General features: G+C 33.3%; 1 protein-coding gene across 6 annotated transcripts in view; it reads left to right on the top strand.

The window, feature by feature from the left end:
• SCAF11 (SR-related CTD associated factor 11) overlaps positions 1-20,638 on the top strand; it is a 74,035-nt gene that overhangs the window by 31,306 nt on the left and 22,091 nt on the right. For 5 of the 6 annotated variants that reach the window (XM_032644546.1, XM_032644548.1, XM_032644549.1 and 2 more), the window contains 4 exons: positions 788-945; positions 10,871-10,948; positions 14,159-14,259; positions 16,420-16,481. In XM_032644546.1, coding sequence (XP_032500437.1) covers positions 788-945; positions 10,871-10,948; positions 14,159-14,259; positions 16,420-16,481 — 399 coding nt within the window. Of the gene's footprint in view, positions 1-787; positions 946-6,616; positions 6,786-10,870; positions 10,949-14,158; positions 14,260-16,419; positions 16,482-20,638 lie in introns of all 6 variants that reach the window. The other variant, XM_032644551.1, reaches the window with a different exon arrangement.

Below are 20,638 nucleotides of genomic sequence, written 5' to 3' on the forward strand. Positions count from 1 at the left end.
CATTTCTGTATTTTTGTTTTGTTTTATGTTGAATCTTGGAGTTTCTTTTACTTTTGAGCCAGCACTGCTTACTTCTTGTGTGTTGGTTACATTGCTGGTAGGTGTTTAAATTAGTACAAACCCTAAGGGGTATAATTTGGCAGTATCTATTCATAATACAAATGTATGTACACGTTGGTCTAACAATTCCATTTTTAAGAATCTATTCTGTAGATACACTATTAAAAATGGGAAATGAAAAGTTTTTCATTGCAGCATTGTTTGTGATAGCCCAAGTTTGAAAACAGGTGAATGTTCCATCCATAGGTTGAAACAACAAAAAACACAGACTGCTGTGTATAGTGTTCTAGCATTTGTGTGAAGAAGGAGGTTTGAAAGAATATATATTAGGATTTACTTGTCTGTGCATTCTATCTTGTCTCTGGAAGAACACAAAACAAACAACAGTTGTTACTTGTTGCATTGGGTGGAACTAGATGGATGGGAGTAGATTTGCTTGGGAGATTTGTCACTATAACCTTTTTTTACTTTTAAATATTTGAACTATGTGATTATTACCTATTTTAAAATTAATTCATGAAAAATTCTTTTCACTCCTCCCTTAAATTATAAATCAGTAAACGTTGGGGTTATTGTGCTCAAGGAGTTTGTTTCTTATAGTGTATCTAAGATCTAATTACTTTGTAGAAGGAGGGCCTTTTAGAGTATCTAGTCCATCGTACCACCACAAACATAAGTCATTTGGTCTGGAGAAATTGAAAGCATATATCGTTGCTTTACTTTATAGGTGAAGAAAACAAAGATAATACTGCTGCCATTGGTCTGTTGTACAATGAAGCTGATAGATGTCCAATATGTCTCAGTTGCCTGTTAGAGAAGGAAATTGGTTTTCCAGAAAGCTGTAATCATGTCTTCTGCTTGACCTGTATTCTTAAATGGGCAGAGGTGAGTCTAAGTATTAAATATTATTGTATTTTAGTTCCCTAGCATGATTTCATTCCACCTAGTCTAAAGACTTGATACTGCCTTTCATAAATTATTTCACAGTAATGTGTTTTCCTCCACTTAGGACAAACATCTCTGTATTGCTCAAATTTTGTTAGTATATTCCCTTCTAAATTTTTTATATTCAGCTTTTTGTTCTTTTATGATTAAAAAATTTTAAATGCATACCATTAAAAAAACGGGGTAATGGATTAAGTTTTTTTTTCTGGTAGAAATGTAGTAATTCATCTTCAGTGTACTTGACCCTCTTGTGATTATATCTATTTACTACTAATAATAACACCTTCTCTCTGCTTTGTGTTTTATATTTTTCAGAGAATTTTTACATAGATTATTAAATTTCTTCCTTATATCAGCCTGTGGGATAACCAGAACAGATATATCAGTGTCTTTCCATTTTACAGATGTGGAAACTTGGATTTTGTATTCTATAACTTGACCAAGGTCTCATAGCTTAAGAGACAGAAATAAATTTACAACTGCATTTTCTAGTTCCTGTGTTTCATTTATTTTGAACTAATTTCAAAGTTAGAGATATCATTGAGGTTCTTCATAGATAGTTAATGATTAAGAAACAGGAAAATTTGGGACTTTTAATGTATTACGTTGATTCGTTTTGGGTCAAGTAGATCACGGTACTGTATATTGAATATTCATTATGAGCCCCATTGTTAGAAATCGTGAAATAAAAATTTATCATACTGCTCATGCTATATTTTCTGAGTTAGTAATTTGTCAGTGTGTAAAAATTAGTAAAGGAGATAAATCTTAAAAATGTTTTTAACATTAGCTGCATTCAAATTCTTTGTTGTCCTTATGCACATTGGAATTAATTGTCTGTTATATAACTGGGGTTTTCAGAGTTCCGTGTCTAACTTATATTTCATCAGTAGTATGAAAAAGAGAACATAACTGTGTACTGACTCTATGGCCAAGTTCTGGGAGGGGGAAGAAAAAGATTTGTTAAACCAATTGAGTTAATAATAGTATACTTGGAAACAGTTCTAATTAGATAAAAGTCTAAACTGGTTTTTGGCAAGAAAGGACTAAGGATAGGTGAAAATGTATTCTGGGAAAAAATATTTTGAGTTTAATTTAATTATTTAATATAATTGTAAATCTCTGTGTGTTTGCAGGAGCATTGACTAATGAAATAAGAATGCATATTTTTCTCTGCCACCCAACTAATGATTTCATCTGTGTTGAATTTAGTGCACCATGGTTTGCTTTGTGATTAGATATCTTAAAAATAGAGGAGATTTTGCTTCCAGTAGAGAATTACTGGATGGCTAGAAGGCTTCAATTCAGTGCTTTTTGTGAGATTGCATTCAGTGACCACATAATTGGGAGGTTCAACCACCATGATTTGAGTATGTGTTTTTCTCTCAGGATTAGAATGTGTAAAATAGGCTTGATTCGTCATCCTTCATTACACTACATGCATCTTTGATACAACCATTAGCTTTATCATGGTGTACAAGTTCAGGTGTCTCTAGGGTAAGTATCTAGAAGTGGTTGTAGACTATGTACATATTCAACTCCACTAGATAGTGCTAAACTTGTCCATGTTTTTAACTATTGTTGAATATTTTTAAGTTAAAAATACTTGCTAACATACATAGTATTGCAATCAGCACTTTTCTTGCATGTAATATTTTTCTTCTTTTGTGTTACCCCTTTGGATATAAACATTTTGTTGAAGCCAAATTGCTTCTAAAAGAAAATACTTATCGGCTGTACTGCCATAAATTGTGAATGGCAGTGGGGGAGTTGAGGTATTGTTTAAACAAAACTAGTTAACCTTGAAAGCAGAGAATAAACAGAATATTCTGAATTATTTCATTGTCCCTAGTGGGGATAGCAGACATCAGTTAAATAAACCATTAAGTTGAGCAGTAACAAGAACACAATCTACTAATAAAATGTTCATTATAGGGCTTCCCTGGTGGCGCAGTGGTTGAGGGTCCGCCTGCCGATGCAGGGGACACGGGTTCGTGCCGCGGTCCGGTAAGATCCCACATGGCGCGGAGCGGCTGCGCCTGTGAGCCATGGCCGCTGAGCCTGCGCGTCCGGAGCCTGTGCTCCGCAACGGGAGAGGCCACAACGTGAGAGGCCCGCGTACCGCAAAAAAAAAAAAAAAAAGTTCATTATAATTAATAAATGATTACTGATTAACAAAATCACTTAACAAAATCACTTCAAAATTTTCAGTTTGAATCTTTTATTGGTATGATAAAAATGAGATATGTTTTGAAGTGTATCAGTGCTTTGACAAATAGAAGCAGATTTCATATTCACTAGTGTTTTTATTCATGGCCATTAGTTATTAAGATCTCTCTTCTCATTTTCCTCAGCCTCCTTCTGTTTTGAAAAAGAGGCATGTAGTTTACTTCGGATTTCAGGATTAGGAAAGAGCATTTGTATTCAGACTCTGCTAACTGGCCCGGCCTTGTGCTAAGGCTTTCTTTTATATTCTTTCATTTAAATTACTATGTTAATGTTTATTTGAAATTCAAGGCATCGACCCTGAACTCTTAAGTTGTTTCTAAATACTTCAAGAGCCTGAAATTAAAATAATTTTTAAAAATTGATCCATAGTTTTAAATTTTACTAATGTTCACTTTTTTTTTTTTTTTTTTTTTTTGCGGTACGCGGCCTCTCACTGCTGTGGCCTCTCCCGTTGCGGAGCACAGGCTCCGGACGCGCAGGCCCAGCGGCCACGGCCCACGGACCCAGCCGCTCCGCGGCACGTGGGATCCTCCCGGACCGGGGCACGAACCCACGTTCCCTGCATCGGCAGGCGGACTCTCAACCACTGCGCCACCAGGGAAGCCCTAATGTTCACTTTTAGTAGGGAGTTAGAAATCAAAAGTGAAATTTACAGTGGTTGGAAATCTACATAATAAGAAAAAAGTACAAAATGTATTCAGGATCACCTTCCTAGTCTTATGTGTCTTTCAGAAATTCTGTTGAGCTATTTGAGATTTATTCTCAAGGTTTATTAAAATTTGATTCAGAATAGGTATCAAGAACCAAGAAGGACTCATTTATTTACTTTCACCTTAATATTTTAATCATTGAAGAAATTCTCCATAAGAAACAAGTATTTAATAGTCTAGTATATTTATTTTGGACACATTCCTGAAATTTCTCATGTTCTTAAAATATCTATATCCAGAGTCACAATCAGTTTCAATCTCTTCAAGTTCTAAAATTTTGGTTCTTTGGTTATTTAAAACAAAAGCCATTTAAGGACTAATTAAGTAACTGAATTTAGTCTCTAGATATTCATAGAATCTACTTACCTAGGGCAGAAAGATTCAGAATAATGGAAGCTGGTGGTCTTCATGGCCCTTAGCCTAATTGCCTCCCATTAGGGACACTAGAACAAATTGAAATTAAACATGTCCATTCTGTGTTTAGTTTCAAGAAATTCACAGATGGTAAGCCTGCTGGTTTATAAAATAAAAATGATGATGTAGAAATGAAATATTGATCTAAACAAAGACACAGTAATTGACGCTTAGGAAAGTTGAAGTTCTTGTTAATTTAAATCATCAGTATTAGAACTGAGAATCTGGAACTAAAGAAGGCCTTTAACCTGATGAAATATGTATAGAACCAATACACTAAAGTTTATCAGCCACTTAGAAAGTTAATTATTTTATCCATACTGTGAGGAAAAATACAGTCTAAACATAGGGCATTTAGTTTACACATAAGTTTAATCTTGATTGTCTGAGTTTGCACATTTTAAAGTAGATAATTAGAAAAGTGAAGGCTAGGGAAGTTTGACACATGGCCATAGCATTGACAGCCAATCATAATTATGATCCTCAATAGACAATAGGGTAACCTACACACACACTAAGAAAATAAGATTTGGGATTTGGCAGGTTGCCAAGAAGTGGTTACAGTTTTGACCCTTAAAAGGGTTAAAGTTTGAGGACTTGGAGACATTTCATGTTTGAAGTGGTTAAGAGTTTTTACTCTATTTAAAGGAACATGCAATATATGTGATTAGGAGGTTTTTGATATTCACTGGGATTCTTTTCTCTTTTAAGTAATGTAAATATTTCCCCTATTTTTAAAGTAATTTTTTAAATGTGATTAACTTTCCTACTATAAGCAAATTATCCTCCCTCAACTTATTTCTCTCAGTCCTCCATTTATATCAAATGCTGACAGCTTCAGTTTGAGAAAGTAAGGTTAATGAAATCAAAATTGCACAGTTGGCAAAGGTATGTTTTCTCTCATGAGACTAGAAATGAAGAGAGTCTTACTGTGGTGATGTACGGTTCTTGAAGAAGTCAGACAACAGTGTTCAATGCAGACAGGTGAGGAGTATGTTTTTGGATTAATAGTACATACCAAAAAAAATCAAAATGTGACCCGTTGACTTATATCTTGACTACTGATATGTTTTATATACAGATGTTCCCTTATGCAGTGAGCAGAAACTTATACATCGTTCTAGTGATTAGATTATTGTTTGGTAACATAATTCAGCAAAGTTTTATTGCCTGGTTTTTCCCAACAGTTTTTCCTAAGATGTAAATTTTTTCTTTATTCCTGAACTAAACCAAACCTCTCTGTTATGTACTTCTACTTCTTTGTGAACAATAATGTAAGCATATCTGTGGAGCACTACTGTTAGTTCTTATCTTTATAAAGCATTGTCAAATACATTAATTCATTTAATTATTACAACTTGTGTGATAGGTGATTCAGAGCTGTCTATCTTCATCCTTAAAGTAGATTAGAGAGGTTGCTAGTTCTGACTCCTCCAGAACTTGAATTTGTGACTAATTATTCCAAATTCCTAGTTGTTTTCACTCTGTATTGATCCTTTGGTAAAACCTTTGGTAGAGCAAAGAATAGTTTTATATTGTGAATGCTCATTACCTAAAGCATATATGTAATAGGTTTTCATTTAATATTCTATTTTTACCAGTTGGGTAAATTAATGTGTATTTCTGTATAGTCTAATTTTAAATGTCAGAATTTGTAAAGTGATTTATACAGATAGTTTATGGGATTTTCTGTTTTTATGCTAGAAAATGAAAGTCTTAACTATTAAATGTCAAAAGAAAAGAAAGGTTAAAAGTAATTCTACCCAACTGTTGTAATTTATTTTTAAGAATATGAAAGAGTTCCTTTTGAGTAGTTGGATAAAAAGTTTTCTTGCTGTTAATTTTATTACTGACAGCCATTTGCCCTGTAGGGATACATTCCTGAAAGCTGTCTTGAAAGAACTGGTTAAATGTGATAGGACTGTCTTGAAAGAACTGGTTAAATGTGATAGTGTACATGTAGGCCGACTACAGGTGAGCACTTCTTTAGAGGTGCAGACTAGATATCTTGGGACCATCAAGAAGAAAGGATAGGTCCTAGTGAATGGCTTTAAAATAAGCAGCAACCTCTAATGGTATGCATTCCTAAATCATCTTTATTTGATTTTGAACTGCAGTTTTATATAATGTGCTCTATTTATTAGTAAGAGAGATAAATGTTCTAGAGATTCCCATGAACAGACAAACCTACCTAAAACATAGGTACTGAGATTTAGTCTTTAAGCACTTACCTTTAACACTTGCTTCTCTCTCTCTAGGAGGGGCTATCGGTAGGCAGCCTTTGTGATTGAGGATAGAGCAGCAGCAGGAAGCAAGAAATATTAGAAATCAAGAATCCTGAATTCCCAAATAAGGAAGGTTTCCTGTTCTTACATTTAAATATGGGTTTATCTGAGCTGGGAATTTACAACGCTTCAGAATACTAGGGTATGTTTTACTGAAATCATTAGGAAGATTATTTTTTTCTATCGAAATTGCCTCCTTAACTGATATAACCTCAGTACAGAGCATTCACAGTAAAATGAATGCTCTGTTTTTTAATACACATTACATTGTAAAGTAGTGATCAAATTCTGTTAATTTTGTAGCTGTATCACAAAGTTGAATGATGATATTGGATTACTTTGACTATGAAACTAATTAAATTAGATACTTGAAAAATTATTGAAATAAAAGTCATTGTCAATTTAAATAGGTGAATAATTGAAGGGTATTTTTGTTGTATATAAGAACTCAAAATGGTGAATAACCAAAGGGTATTTATTTTTGTTGTATACAAGGAAAATAAAATTTGGGATAATTTTCTTTAAAACTAAAAATATATTTTAAAGAAGAATTAAGTATATTAGCTAAAATTTTTCAACATTAGTTTTAAATGTGAATTTTTTAAACCACACAACTTAAAAACTAAATTAGTTATTTTAGTGACACAAACTCTGGAAAGTAAGATTAAAATATCTTTGAGATTTTCTGAATGGGTATCTGCTGGATTATAAGGATGAAGATTCCTTAGGAATGCTTTAAAATTAGGCCAATGCAAACCATTTTTTAAAACCTTTTTTTTTTAACTTTCCTATTAAAGCTGTTTGATCATCATGTGATATATAATTTTATGCTTTAGTACCTACTGATGACAGTGTCTTTGAACTTTGGCTAATATGCTAATGTAAAGTAGCCTTATATTTTTCTTACGTTATACATTAACAAAAAATGAAAGATCCATTTAGTTTTTAAAAATCTGTTTTGATTTCTTTTTCATTAAGTTCTTTAGTCACTATTTATTGAGGTAGGCTGTGAAGACTTAACTCAGGATAACTGAATTTCTTTTCTGTTTCCCGTTTGAAATGCTTTGCTAAACTGTTTTAAGGTCAGAAATGGATATCATCATTTCTCAGTAGCCATAGCAAAGATATTTTGTCTACTATAGCTAGCTTATTTTCTGACCTATGCTTTTTTTTTAAATCTGAGGAGGATAACCTGCTTTTAAGAAATTTTTCTGACGGTAAGCCTGAGCCAAAGAAAATCTGTTAACTTGTTTTCTAGGGTTAAGTAGATTATTTTTAGGAAATGTAAGTATGTACAGATTATCATAATAGATAGCAGTAGTTTTCCGACTACTATTTTTTGTTTCTGTTTTCTTTCTTTTTGTCTTTGAAATAGCAGTGGAACCCTTTCTCCACATGAAACCTTAGACAAATCCATGACAATTATAGTTAAGGAAAAAAGAACAAAACCAAAATCTTACTCAGAACCCTAATACCTGTAACAGATCAAAATGGAAGGGCTCAGGTTAAAACTCTTGTCAGTTTGAACATGGGAAAGGGAAGAGTGCCATTTAGCTGATGTCAACAGAGGAAATTTAATAAAAAAGAAAATGGGATTTTGTAATTTCAGAGTTTTCGAAAGGTTCAATGCATCTGATATAGAATAAATTTCTTTAACACAGTGGCTTTCTTTGGATCTTCGTAAGTGTTACAACTTGAAATAGATATTAAAAAATGGAATAGTTTAATTTCCATATGTCATGAACTTTGAAAAATCCAACAAGAAAACTCACTAAGAATTCAGTCTCTCACATGTATATGTACATCATATTGTGAGTTATCTTTTTGTTAGTGAACCAAGCTTTTTTATTGTTAGTGCTGTAAAGCTAGTTAATATTTAGAAGACTTTACACAGTACTTAGTGTATGCCATTAATTACTGTGAAAACCTCAGATTATTATTATCCCCATTTTCACAAATGAGACAAAGGAAGGCTATGTAATTTGCTCAAGGTTATACACAGGACAAGATATAAAAATAGACAGTAAATCCAGAGCCCTTACACATGTCTTAATAATTTTTTAAAAAACATTGAAGGAAACACATTTTATTATTGTTTTATCTTTTTTTTTTAATGTGGACCATTTTTAAAGTCTTTATTGAATTTGTTACAGTATTGCTTCTGTTTTGGTTTTATGGCCACGAGGCATATGGGATCTTAGCTCCCTGACCAGGGATCAAACCCATATCCCCTGTATTGGAAGGCGAAGTCTTAACCACTGGACTGCCAGGGAAGTCCCTGTTTTATCTTTTTAATGAATTTTATCTAAATTTACCTTTAAAATAGAAATACAAAAAAAAAAAAAAAAAAGAAATACAAATATATTTTGAAACTTTAGTAAAAATAAATATTTGAAAGTTTCCACTTTAAAGTATTATTTTGAATTATAAATGTGTTAATATAACCTAGTCTAAGAAATTTCATGCAGCAAATGGTAATATAAACAACAATCACATAGTTATGATGTTGAGTTCTTTGAACTAGAATTGCTATTTGTAATGCATTATTAAAAAGCTGTGGACAGCTTTGTTGCTACTTGTAGCAAAGCTTTTTAAGGTCAGATTTTCTGTAAGGAAAGTACTAGCATCCTAAATGCATAGTGCTTGGAAGTAAGCTGAGCTGGGTTCTACCAGTCTGAATTGGTTTAATATAGTCAGGAAAGTCAAATTTCCTAATTCAGATATGGTGTAGAGCATTTTATCAAGCCCTACCTACTTAAAAGAAAAATCACTTTTTAGCAGAGTAGTAAAAAGTAACTCTGTTTATATTTTGGCTGCTTCCAAAGTGACTCACAAGCTTTGTGAAAATGTATTATATGATCGAGGGCCACACACAGTCTGTTGTACTTGTGCTTTGTGTAAGCATATCTTGATATGTGCCAAAGTCCAGAAAAGCAAATATCACATTTTTCCACTAGGGAATATAGGATAATTTATCAAAACTTCATTATTATATTATCTATTAGACTATTGCTATTAAATTGCTAGAATCCTGTTTTACTTTTATAACCATAGGTATTAAAATATCGCCTTTCAGCATTTTCTTCTTAGGCTACAGAATCTTCCCTTTTACCCTAGTAGACAACATACTTTATCTTAAAAATTATTTAAATAATATAAGCCTATTCCTATACAAACATTTAATAGTATTAGAGAAACTCAATTATAGTTGATGCATGTTAATTTTGAAAGTATAGGAAATATATTTATATCAAGATAAAGATGATTTAGAATTACAGAGTGAACAAAGGACAATTTTTCTTAATTTATAAAGAAAGCCTACAATTCAGTTGGAAAAAGACCAGCAACCTAATAAAAAAGTTAGGCAAAAGGCATGAATAGACAGTTTAAAGAAAAGGAACTTTGAAGAGCCCTTAAACGTGGAAATATTTTCAACCTTACTCATATAAAAGGAAATGTAAATTAAAACTATATGACATACCATGCTGTTAAGAATGGGACAGCTCTGAAATAGTAATATGAGCCAATTTAAAATACGCAATTAAGAGAAAAACAAGATTCAGTTCAGCATCTGAATTATATTTTATATTTAAAAGATACACGTTATGCATAAACATTGGGTATCTCTAAAAGGATACATAAGAAACTACTTTCGGAGAGGGCATCTACATGGCTGAGGGAGCAGCAGAGGAATCCTTGCTTTTCTTCATATCTACAATTTTTTTTATTGCTGGTACAACTGCCTATTCAAAATTATTTTGGGGGAAAATATTGTCATCGAATATTAAAATCTATAAGGGACCTGTCCAAGCCATTCCTTTCACAGCTTATTTAGAGTTACTCAAGTGCTTTGGATCAGAGAGGTAGTGATTTCAGCCCAGCTTTCCTTTCATTATAGCTGTAGTACTCAACTGTGCAGCAAGTCTTAATAGGTATTATCTTAATAACAAAGATCTTATCTCTGATCATCGTTGTATTCCACTTATTTAGCATACAGTAGGTGCTCAGTAAATGTTTGAATGAATTTTAAAAATTATGGTATTTATTACTTTGTGGAGTAATACAGGTGGAAAGTATTTCATCTTTATCTTTGAAAGAAGAAAAAATTATTTTTCTATGGTTTCCTCTTCTGGTGAAAAACTTACCGTAAATGCGTTTGTTATAGTTTAATTTTGACCTGTTTTAAAGAGACATTCGTAAAGTTATAATTTGTTCATCATTTTTCAGACACTGGCTTCATGTCCTATTGACCGGAAACCTTTTCAGGCGGTGTTTAAATTCAGTGCATTGGAAGGTTGTGTTAAGGTAAGGTTTAGATTTTATTTTGTAAAACAAACTCTTTAAACTTAATTGAGATGATTTTGCTTTAAATTTCCAGTTTGAGTATATTTGTGAATTGTTCAACTTTAATGTGTTTAATTTCCATTGAAAAAATGTTTGAATGGAATATTAGATTCAAAGACAAACCCCCACAAAAACTTAAGTCCAGAGTACCTGAAAATTATGTTTTCATGAAAAACATAATGTTGAGAAGATTAAACAAAATTAAATATAAAAGGGTGTCTTTGTTCTTAAATTCTGGTGCTTGAAGGAGGCTGAGTTTAATTCGAGAAGAATAAGGGGGTTTGTGAAGATCTTGAGAGGGACTTCTCATGGTTTCAGTGTTGTCATGGGCAGATGACTTCTTTTGTTACGTACAGTTTTATTGTAATGCTTAATCCTAGTCACATTCTTGAGATTCACATACCATGCTGATGTTACTTATGATTAAGAACCATGATTATGATTTGTATTCACATTTATTTTTGGCTTACAAATAAATAAAAGAAGAAGAAAGAGATAGGAACATATTCCTGAGTTAATGAATAAAAAGTGAAAAGAGAGTAAGTAGTGATTTACGTAAAGTGAAATGTGTAAGAAAGATTTCTTGAGGTTCTCATTAGTAAGTCAGGAATGGTATACAGTTAAAAATGAGAATACTCAATATATACATATATGATGCCATTGATGGGAAAAACAAACTTCCCAAGTAGCACCAACACTTTGGTTGCTATCTTTGTGAATAGGAAGGGGCATGTAAGCAACATAAAACTATTTAAGCGTTAGATGTTCTCAGTGTAGGTGTTTATAATTTGTTTTGATATATTTTTTCCAGATAAGTCTCAGTGACATAAGGTACAAATGAGATTGCAATTCAAATAAAATGACATGTGAAAGATACTGCATGTTGTAATTGTGTTAACTCTGGACATCTATACAAATTAGTATATATCTTGGAGAAAAGATAAAACGTTATATATGTGCGTGATAGTATAATCAAAATTAAAGCAACACTTCTCTGAAAGACATGTTCTGTTTTTCCAGACTCTATATATTATGTTGCTGAAGATTCTTTAGCATGCACTAGCTTCCAAAGATATTCTTCTGTAAAATTTTGTTCTGTTGCTTCATGTGAATTTTGTTCTGTTGCTTGGAATAAAAGTTTATGTTTTATTTAATAGGGTTTGAGTGTTACTTAAGTTAAAAGTTTGGGGGAGTGTTAATCTAATTTTGTCAAACTTAAAAGGTATTTCTTATCATGTGTGATATTATCCATATATTTTCTTTTTGTTTGAATTTTATTTTTTTATACAGCAGCTTCATGTTAGTCATCCATTTTATACACATCAGTATATACCTGTCAATCCCAATCTCCCAATTCATCACACCACACCACACCACACCACACCCCACCTCCCACCCCCCACCCACCCCCTTGGTGTCCTTACGTTTGTTCTCTGCATCTGTGTCTCAATTTCTGTACTGCAAACGGGTACATCTGTACCATTTTTCTAGGTTCCACATGTATGCGTTAATACACGATATTTTTTTTCTCTTTCTGACGTACTTCACTCTGTGTGAGTCTCTAGATGCATCCACGACTCTACAAATGACCCAGTTTTGTTCCTTTTTATGGCTGAGTAATATTCCATTGTATATATGTACCACATCTTCTTTATCCATTCGTCTGTCAGTGGGCATTTAGGTTGCTTCCATGACCTGCCTATTGTAAATAGTGCTGCAGTGAACATTGGAGTGCATGTGTCTTTTTGAATTATGGTTTTCTCAGGGTATTTACCCAGTAGTGGGATTGCTGGGTCATACGGTAATTCTGTGTGTGGTATTATCCATATATTCTTAATATCTTCCTTTACCCTTTTACTTCTTTTGAATCTTTATTATCCTTTTCCCTTTACAATTAAACTCGAATGGGTCATATATAATTGCTTATATTTTCAACCACTTGTTGGACATCTCCATCTAGAATACCAAAGGAATCTAAATATTAACAAACCCCAAACTCATCTCATTCCCTGCCCCGTCCCCTAACCCCAGTTGTATGGTACCATAATCCCAGTCACCCAGATCAAAAACATCTGGGAGTTTTCCATTTTTTCTCTTTGTCTTATTTTTGCCTGTTCCTTCTGCACAATGTCTTGAATTTGTTCCCACTTCATTACCTCTTTGTAGGCCCTCATGCTGTCATCTAGACCTGTTCTACCAATAGAAATATACTACAAACCACTGTATAATATAAAATTTTTAGTAGCCGCATTAAAAGACCAAAAGGAAACAGTTAAATTGAATTTTTATAATTTATTTAATCCAACATATCTAGTGTATTATCTCAACATGTAATATTTTAGAAGAATTATTATTGAAGGATTTTATTTTTTGTTGTTGTTTTCATTGAAATCCGGTGTATGTTTTACACTTACAAGTACATCTGAATTTTTTTTTTTTTTTTAGTACATCTCAATTTAAACCAGCCACATTTCACATGCTTAATAGTATGTGGCTAGTGACTATTGTCTCATACAGTATAGATCTACACTGTTATAAGAACTTTTTTCCCGTTTCCTGACTTTTATAGTTTCCCTTAACTGGTTCATTCTCCATATCACTGCCAAAGAAAACAGATTTGATCATCTCATTCACATGCTTTAAAAACTCTATTTTCTGATTCCTATAGAATTATTTTCTTATTCAGGACCCTTTACAGTCTGGTCCTAATACATTGTATCAGCTTCATATCCTGCCAATTTTTTCTTCCCCATCTGCATTGGCTTCTTAGCTGTTTCTTATAACTGTGTTCCCTCCATTTAGAATATTTTTTCCTTATACAGATTCCTACTCATTCTTGAAGACCAACTCATAATCATCTACTCATTAAAGTCTTCTCTGATATCCTCAAAGTCAGTTCTACATGTATACAAAGATCTGTGTTTATATTTGTTATGAGCACTTAATCTATTTACATGCCCCTCTCTTACTGTTATGTTTCCCCAGAGCTTAGCACACATACTAAGTTTATAGTTTAGCATGCTTGAATTAATAAGCATATGTATTTGGGCTGCACGTTCATTCAGACAATTTTGTTTCTTTAATTTTTTGTCCTTTCAAGGGAAATGTGTAGGTTATCATTTGTGATGCCAGATTATCAGTCTAAATAGGTGATTTTGCTTTTTCTCACAGGTTCACATAAAAAGACAGTTGAGAGAAACAAATGACAAGAAAAATGAAAGCTCTTTTAAGAAACAGCTGTCCTGTCAGGAAAATTCTAAAAGCTGTATGAGGTTAGTGCTGAACTTCAGAAGTGGAATCCAACTGTGTAGAATCAGAAGATAGCTAGTAAAATGAAAAAAAGTACTTAAAAAAATGAGGTTTTTTGTATTTAATTTGAGGTGAGGTTTAAATGTATTTAATTACTTCTTTTAAAGCACACCCTTGATAAGTTAAGGAAGGACCAGCTGAAATCTGAGAATATAATTTATTTGACCTCTATCTTTGATGAATTAGTTTTTTTTAGTTTTTTCCTAATTTGTTTTAGATTGATACTTTTGTACAATAAAAGTTACAACAGTGTAAAATTTCTGTAAAATTTTCTGAATGCTTGCGCATTTTTGTACATATCACAAACAAATATGGATAAGCATTGGTGCACAGCCCACATTGTGAGTAACTGCTCTAGTATTTATGGACAGAAAGTAGAAAGTAACTAAAGATATAGTACAACATTCTTCATGAGACAGTTGTAATTGAAACTACTTATTATCTTTCTCATTTCGTTTCTCTGTGTTATAGCAGACACTTGCTACTGCTATAACAAATGTTTATTGTTTAAAAAAATTTTTAAACACGTTTGGATTTGTTTCATTAACTGCTATTGTTAAAACATAATTGCCTAGAAATACTTAGTACGCAGGTTTAACAGATATTAACATATATTTTTTAAAACATCTTTATTGGGGTATAATTGCTTTACAATGGCGTGTTAGTTTCTGCTTTATAACAAAGTGAATCAGTTATACATATACATATGTTCCCATATGTCTTCCCTCTTGCGTCTCCCTCCCTCCCACTCTCCCTATAACATATTTTTGAATTAAATTGAATTAGTAGTGTACTGGAGATTCATTTATTATTAATACTTAAAATAACTTCTTACAGTACATTTAAAATTGAAGCCCTTTTTGATCTGAAGTATATTTAGAGCTGTCCAAAAGTTGTCAAAGTCATAATTAAATCTATGATTCATTAGTACATTTCATCAGAATACTAATATCTTAAGAGAGTAAATATATTAGTTACCAAAACAGTTAACAATATTCCTTGAGATTTATTGAATCATGCAACTAATTTAGAACCCTGTAGCTCTTTAGAAGTTATAGACTTTTGGGAAGTTACAGACTTCTTTTGGTAATCCTAAGAAAACTATAGACAACTACTATCTGAAAACATACTTAGAGACAAAAGTTTTTAGATTTTAAGGGATTCCTGGAACACTCAGTTCAAGAGCCCACCTATAAAGCCAGTTAATAACTGCAGTAGAACAAATTTTATTTACAGTTTCTTTTAATTATATCTGAGTCAGCGTTGAGTCTTCCATTTATGGTTATATAGTAAATAGCACATTTTCCCCACGCATAGTGAAGAAATACCTTTTGCTGGCTTCACTATTGATTCATCTCCTGTTCTTGGCTGTGACAATGTCGTAGGGAGGCATTTTTCCCCAAGCATAGTGAAGAAATACCTTTTGCTGGCTTCACTATTGATTCATCTCCTGTTCTTGGCTGTGACAATGTCGTAGGGAGGCATTTTTTCAGAATTGCCCAGTTCTCTTGGCTCGTGCTGAGAGTGCAGTGCTCATCATTGTATGACCTGTGATAGGGTCGTACAGTGGGTCTAACAGAGCTGAGGTAGTCCACATGCTTAACTGTTTTTTCTCAAGGACTGTGGTAGAGGGATGGTGTAGGGATGTAATGCAAAATAATAATTTGCTTTTGCTCACCAAGTCATACCCTTAATGATTTCTTCCAAGGTGGAAAATCTGTCAGCTATTAGATTTTTACCGTACATTATTTTGGGAGTCTTTTGGATGTTTTTAGAATTCCTCTCATTCAATCTTATGTTTATGAGGCATATGCCTCATTTCCCGCACTTAGAAGATATCCCATTCAGTGTTGCCTCTCCCTTCTAAAGCGGTAAAACTCCTCTTTCTGATAGTTTCTCCCAGTTCCAGGGAAAGGGATTGCAAGAGTGTTTTGTTTCTTGTTAGTGAATCTCTATTGCAGTCATTGGAGTGGCAGCTAAGTGGGGAGTCCAACTAATCATGCTTTCTTTGCTAAAATTTAAAACTTAGTGCATAATACTTTCAATTTGGTGGGCAGTGGATTGAAAATAAATGAGCAAAGTAACAGTTTTCTCTTATTTCATCTCTTTATTGGTGTTTACAGAAAAAAAGTCAAAAGAGAAGATCTTTTAAGTGCAAAACTTTATGACTTGAAGATGATATACAGTAAGTGACTTTCTTACTTGTGTGTTCTACCTTTTTTTGTTTCTTACTTTAATGCTTGTGCCAGAGTTCTTGTAAGTAATATTTTTGCTTGGAAAATAGTCATGCACAGAACTCTGCTGAGCTCTGTACACTGTATTCAGTCTTACATAAACTGCTTTCATGGAGTCATTTTTACTGTTTCCTGCCTTTTTTGTTTTCATGCTCAGCTGTAAGGAGGGAAGGAGAGAGTGAATGAGTGTGTGTGTGTGTGTGTGTGTGTGTGTGTGTGCGCGCGCATGTATGTTGGGAAGGAAAAGGAGAAAAGGATGTTTTCCAACTACTTGGTTAGCAGCCTACATCGTGGTCCTACTCCACTCATTAGTGCAGAAGTCCTTATGGGAACTGAGATGAAATACCTTGTGGGACAATAACTGTAAGCAGTAACAAGAGAAGCCTGTGACAGTGAGAAGGTGATTCATAGTTCCCAGAGGAAGTTGTGGTTTGGCTTTGAGCCACACTTTTAATTTGAAACTTTATTTGGAAATAAAGCATTTCTTATATATTTATCTAAATGAGCATAGATATGCCTGTCTCTTGTTGTCTAGTGTATGGTTCTTTAATACAGGAAAGCTTTGCAGCAGGGCCTGAGAAAAATGGCACTATAGTGCTTTGTGACTCCTCTTTGGAGCTCAAGCGGTTTATTCTTGTTACAAAGAACAACTTACTATAGGCTAATTGTAAGCAGGGAGAAGTGAGCATTTATTTTCCAGGCCAGGTTATAATTAATTTCTATTTATAGATAGAAAGAATTAATGAATTCATTGTTCTTAAAACTAAATAATAATCAACTTCATTTTTTGTACGTTTGAATACCAAGTTTGGTTGTTGTTGTTATTGGCTTTTTTATTTGAATTAACATGATCTCAGGATTATAGATAACCCCAGATTTACAGATTAATGAATGTCTGTCTTTGATAATTTACTCTTAAAGTGGAATTTCACTATAAGGACTTTATGGTTAGATAAGCATTTTTCTTTTGTTAAAGAACTTTAGGTATCAAAACTTCTTTGTTTTTATGTGTCATTGCTGTAGAATAGCATCCTTTTTAATGAATAGCCTTTGTTTGGTAATTCTAGGATCTGATGTAAAATTTACTGCTAAGGAAGAATAAATGATGTTATAGATTTTCTCTAGATAATCTGGCCCATTCTCCCTATGATAATCTTAGTTTTAAGACTACTGTAATTTTCTTTATGTATCTCCTGCCTGGATTTATTTTTAGAGGGGAAAACATAGGCAAATCTTAAATCTATAGTGCTTCAGTATGGTGAAGGCCATTTATAAGATTCTTTGATTCATTTGGATTTGAGAATTTGTTTTACTATTCAGAATATAAAATACTAAACAAGTTTTCAGGGGACATCGTAAGCCAGTTGAATAGCTAATTTTTTTCCTTCCAATTTATGTATATAAATATATATATATACATATATAAATTATGTGCATAACTTATGTATATTACGTATATAAATTATGTATGACATATACAACACTAAGTTTAAAGTGTACAGCATAATGATTTGACTTACATACATCATAAAATGATTCCCATGGTAAGTTTAGTGAACATTCATCATCTCATATAGATACAACATTAAAGAAATAGAAAAGAAAATTTTTATCCTTGTGATGAAAACTCTTAGGATTTTCTCTCTTAATGACTTTCATGTATAACATACAGCAGTGTTAATTATATTTATCATGTTGTACATTACATCCCTAGTACTTATTTATCTTATAACTTGAAGTTTGTACCTTTTTACTTCCTTTATCCAGTTCCTCCTTCCCCCACCACCTGCCTCTGGTAACCACAAATCTGATCTTTTTTTCTATGATTTTGTTTGTATAAGTGATATCGTACAGTATTTGTCTTTCTCTGTCTGACTTATTTCACTTAGCATAATTCCCTGTAGGTCCTTGCATGTTGTTGCAAATGGCAGGGCTTTGTTCTTTTTCATGGCTGAGTAATATTCCATTGTGTGGAGTGTGTGTGTGTGTGTATCTCACATCTTCTTTATCCATTCATCTATCGATGGGCACTTAGGTTGCTTCCATATCTTGGTTATTTTTATTTTTTTTATGATTATTATTTTTTGTGGTACGCGGGCCTCTCACCATTGTGGCCTCTCCCGCTGCGGAGCAGAGGCTCCGGACGTGCAGGCTCAGCGGCCATAGCTTACGGGCCCAGCCGCTCCGTGGCATGTGGGATCTTCCCAGACTGGGGCACAAACCCGGGGCCCCTGCATCGGCAGGCGGACTCTCAACCACTGCACCACCAGGGAAGCCCTCTTGGTTATTTTAAATAATGCTACAGTAAACCTGGAGGTGCATATATCTTTTTGAATGACTGTTTTTGTTTTCTTCGGATAAATACCCAGGGATGGAATTGGTGGATCATATGATACCTCTAGCTTTAATCTTTCTCAAGATTGTTTTGGCTATTCAGTGTCTTCTGTGTTTCCATACAAATTTTGGAATTATTTGTTCTGGTTCTGTGAAAAATGCCATTGGTATTTTGATAGAGGTTGCATTGAATCTGTAGATTGCCTTGGGTAATGTGGTCATTTTAACAATATAAATTCTTCCAGTCCATGAACATGATATATTTTTCCATCTGTTTGTGTTGTCTTCAGTTTCTTTCATCAGTGTCTTATAGGTTTCCAAGTACAGATCTTTTACCTCCTTAGTTAGATTTATTCCTAGGTATTTTATTCTTTTTGGTGGAACTTTGAATGGGATTGTTTTCTTAATTTGTCTTTCTGATAGTTTGTCGTTAGGGTAGAGAAGTGCAACAGATTTCTGCATATTAATTTTATATCCTGCAACTTTACCAAATTCATTGATGAGTTCCAGTAGATTTTTGGTGGCGCCTTTAGGATTTTCTATGTATAATATGTCATCTGCAAACAGTGAAAGTTTTCCTTCTTTCTTTCCAATTTGGATGCTGTTTGTTTCTTTTTCTTGTCTGATTGCTGTGGCTAGGACTTCCAAAATTATGTTGAATAATAGTAGCGAGAGTGGGCATCTTTGTCTTGTTCCTGATCTTAGAGGAAAATGCTTTCAGCATTTCACCGTTGAGTGTGATGTTCGCTGTGGGTTTGTCATATATGGCCTTTATTATGTTGAGGTGTGGTCCCTCTATACCCACTTTATTGAGTTTTTATCATAAAGCGGTGTTGAATTTTTTTTAAAAGCTTTTCTGCAGCTATTGAGATTATTATATGGTTTTCACTCTTCAGTTTGTTAATGAGTATCACATTGATTGATTTGTGGATATGGAACCATTCTTTCATCCCTGAGATAAATCCCACTTGATCATGGCATATATGATCGTTTTACTGTACTGTTGAATTTGGTTTGCCATTATTTTGTTGAGTATTTTTGGGTGTATGTTCACCAGTGATATTGGCCTTTAATTTTCTTTTTTTGTGATATCTTTGTCTGGTTTGGTATTAGGGTTGCTGGCCTTGGAAACGTTACTTCCTCTGCAGTTTTTTGGAATAGTTTGAGAGGGGTAGATATTAACTCTTCTCTCAGTGTTTGGTAGAATTCACCTGAGAAGCCGTCTGGTCCTGGACTTTTGTTTGTTGGGAGTTTTAAAATTTTGAATAGGTAATTTTAAATTATAGTTCTTAAAAAACGTATTTCCTGCCAGAAGGTTAACATTATCCAAGGCCTGTAACTTAATGCCATGTCTACTTACGTTAAGATGCCTGAAGTCATTTGTTTGGTTTAGGATAGGCAGAACATTCTTTATACTTTATGAGTGGGTAGAACAAGAGTACTAATACCTATCATGTAATTATTAGCAGATGTCTTAACTGAACAAGTCTGGATTGAGTTGAAGGGTATTGGGTACTTCCTGATTACTCATTTAGATTTTTTTCTGTGATGTTGCTTTTTACTTGTGGCGTTTAATACATCTTACTAAGACAGTTTTTCTTCCAGCATTGAGATAGATTATGTACCTGATGAAATAGCTTACATTTAGTTATCATGTTTAATGAAGATTATTCAGGTGTAAATTCTAAATCCATACTCACCACATACTCAGTATGAGAAGTTTGTACTAGGAGAGCAAAAGGGAATTGAGATGAACTCATTCATTCAACAGACT

The sequence above is a fragment of the Phocoena sinus genome, chromosome 10 (genome assembly GCF_008692025.1).
Source record: "Phocoena sinus isolate mPhoSin1 chromosome 10, mPhoSin1.pri, whole genome shotgun sequence".
Taxonomy (NCBI): domain Eukaryota; kingdom Metazoa; phylum Chordata; class Mammalia; order Artiodactyla; family Phocoenidae; genus Phocoena; species Phocoena sinus.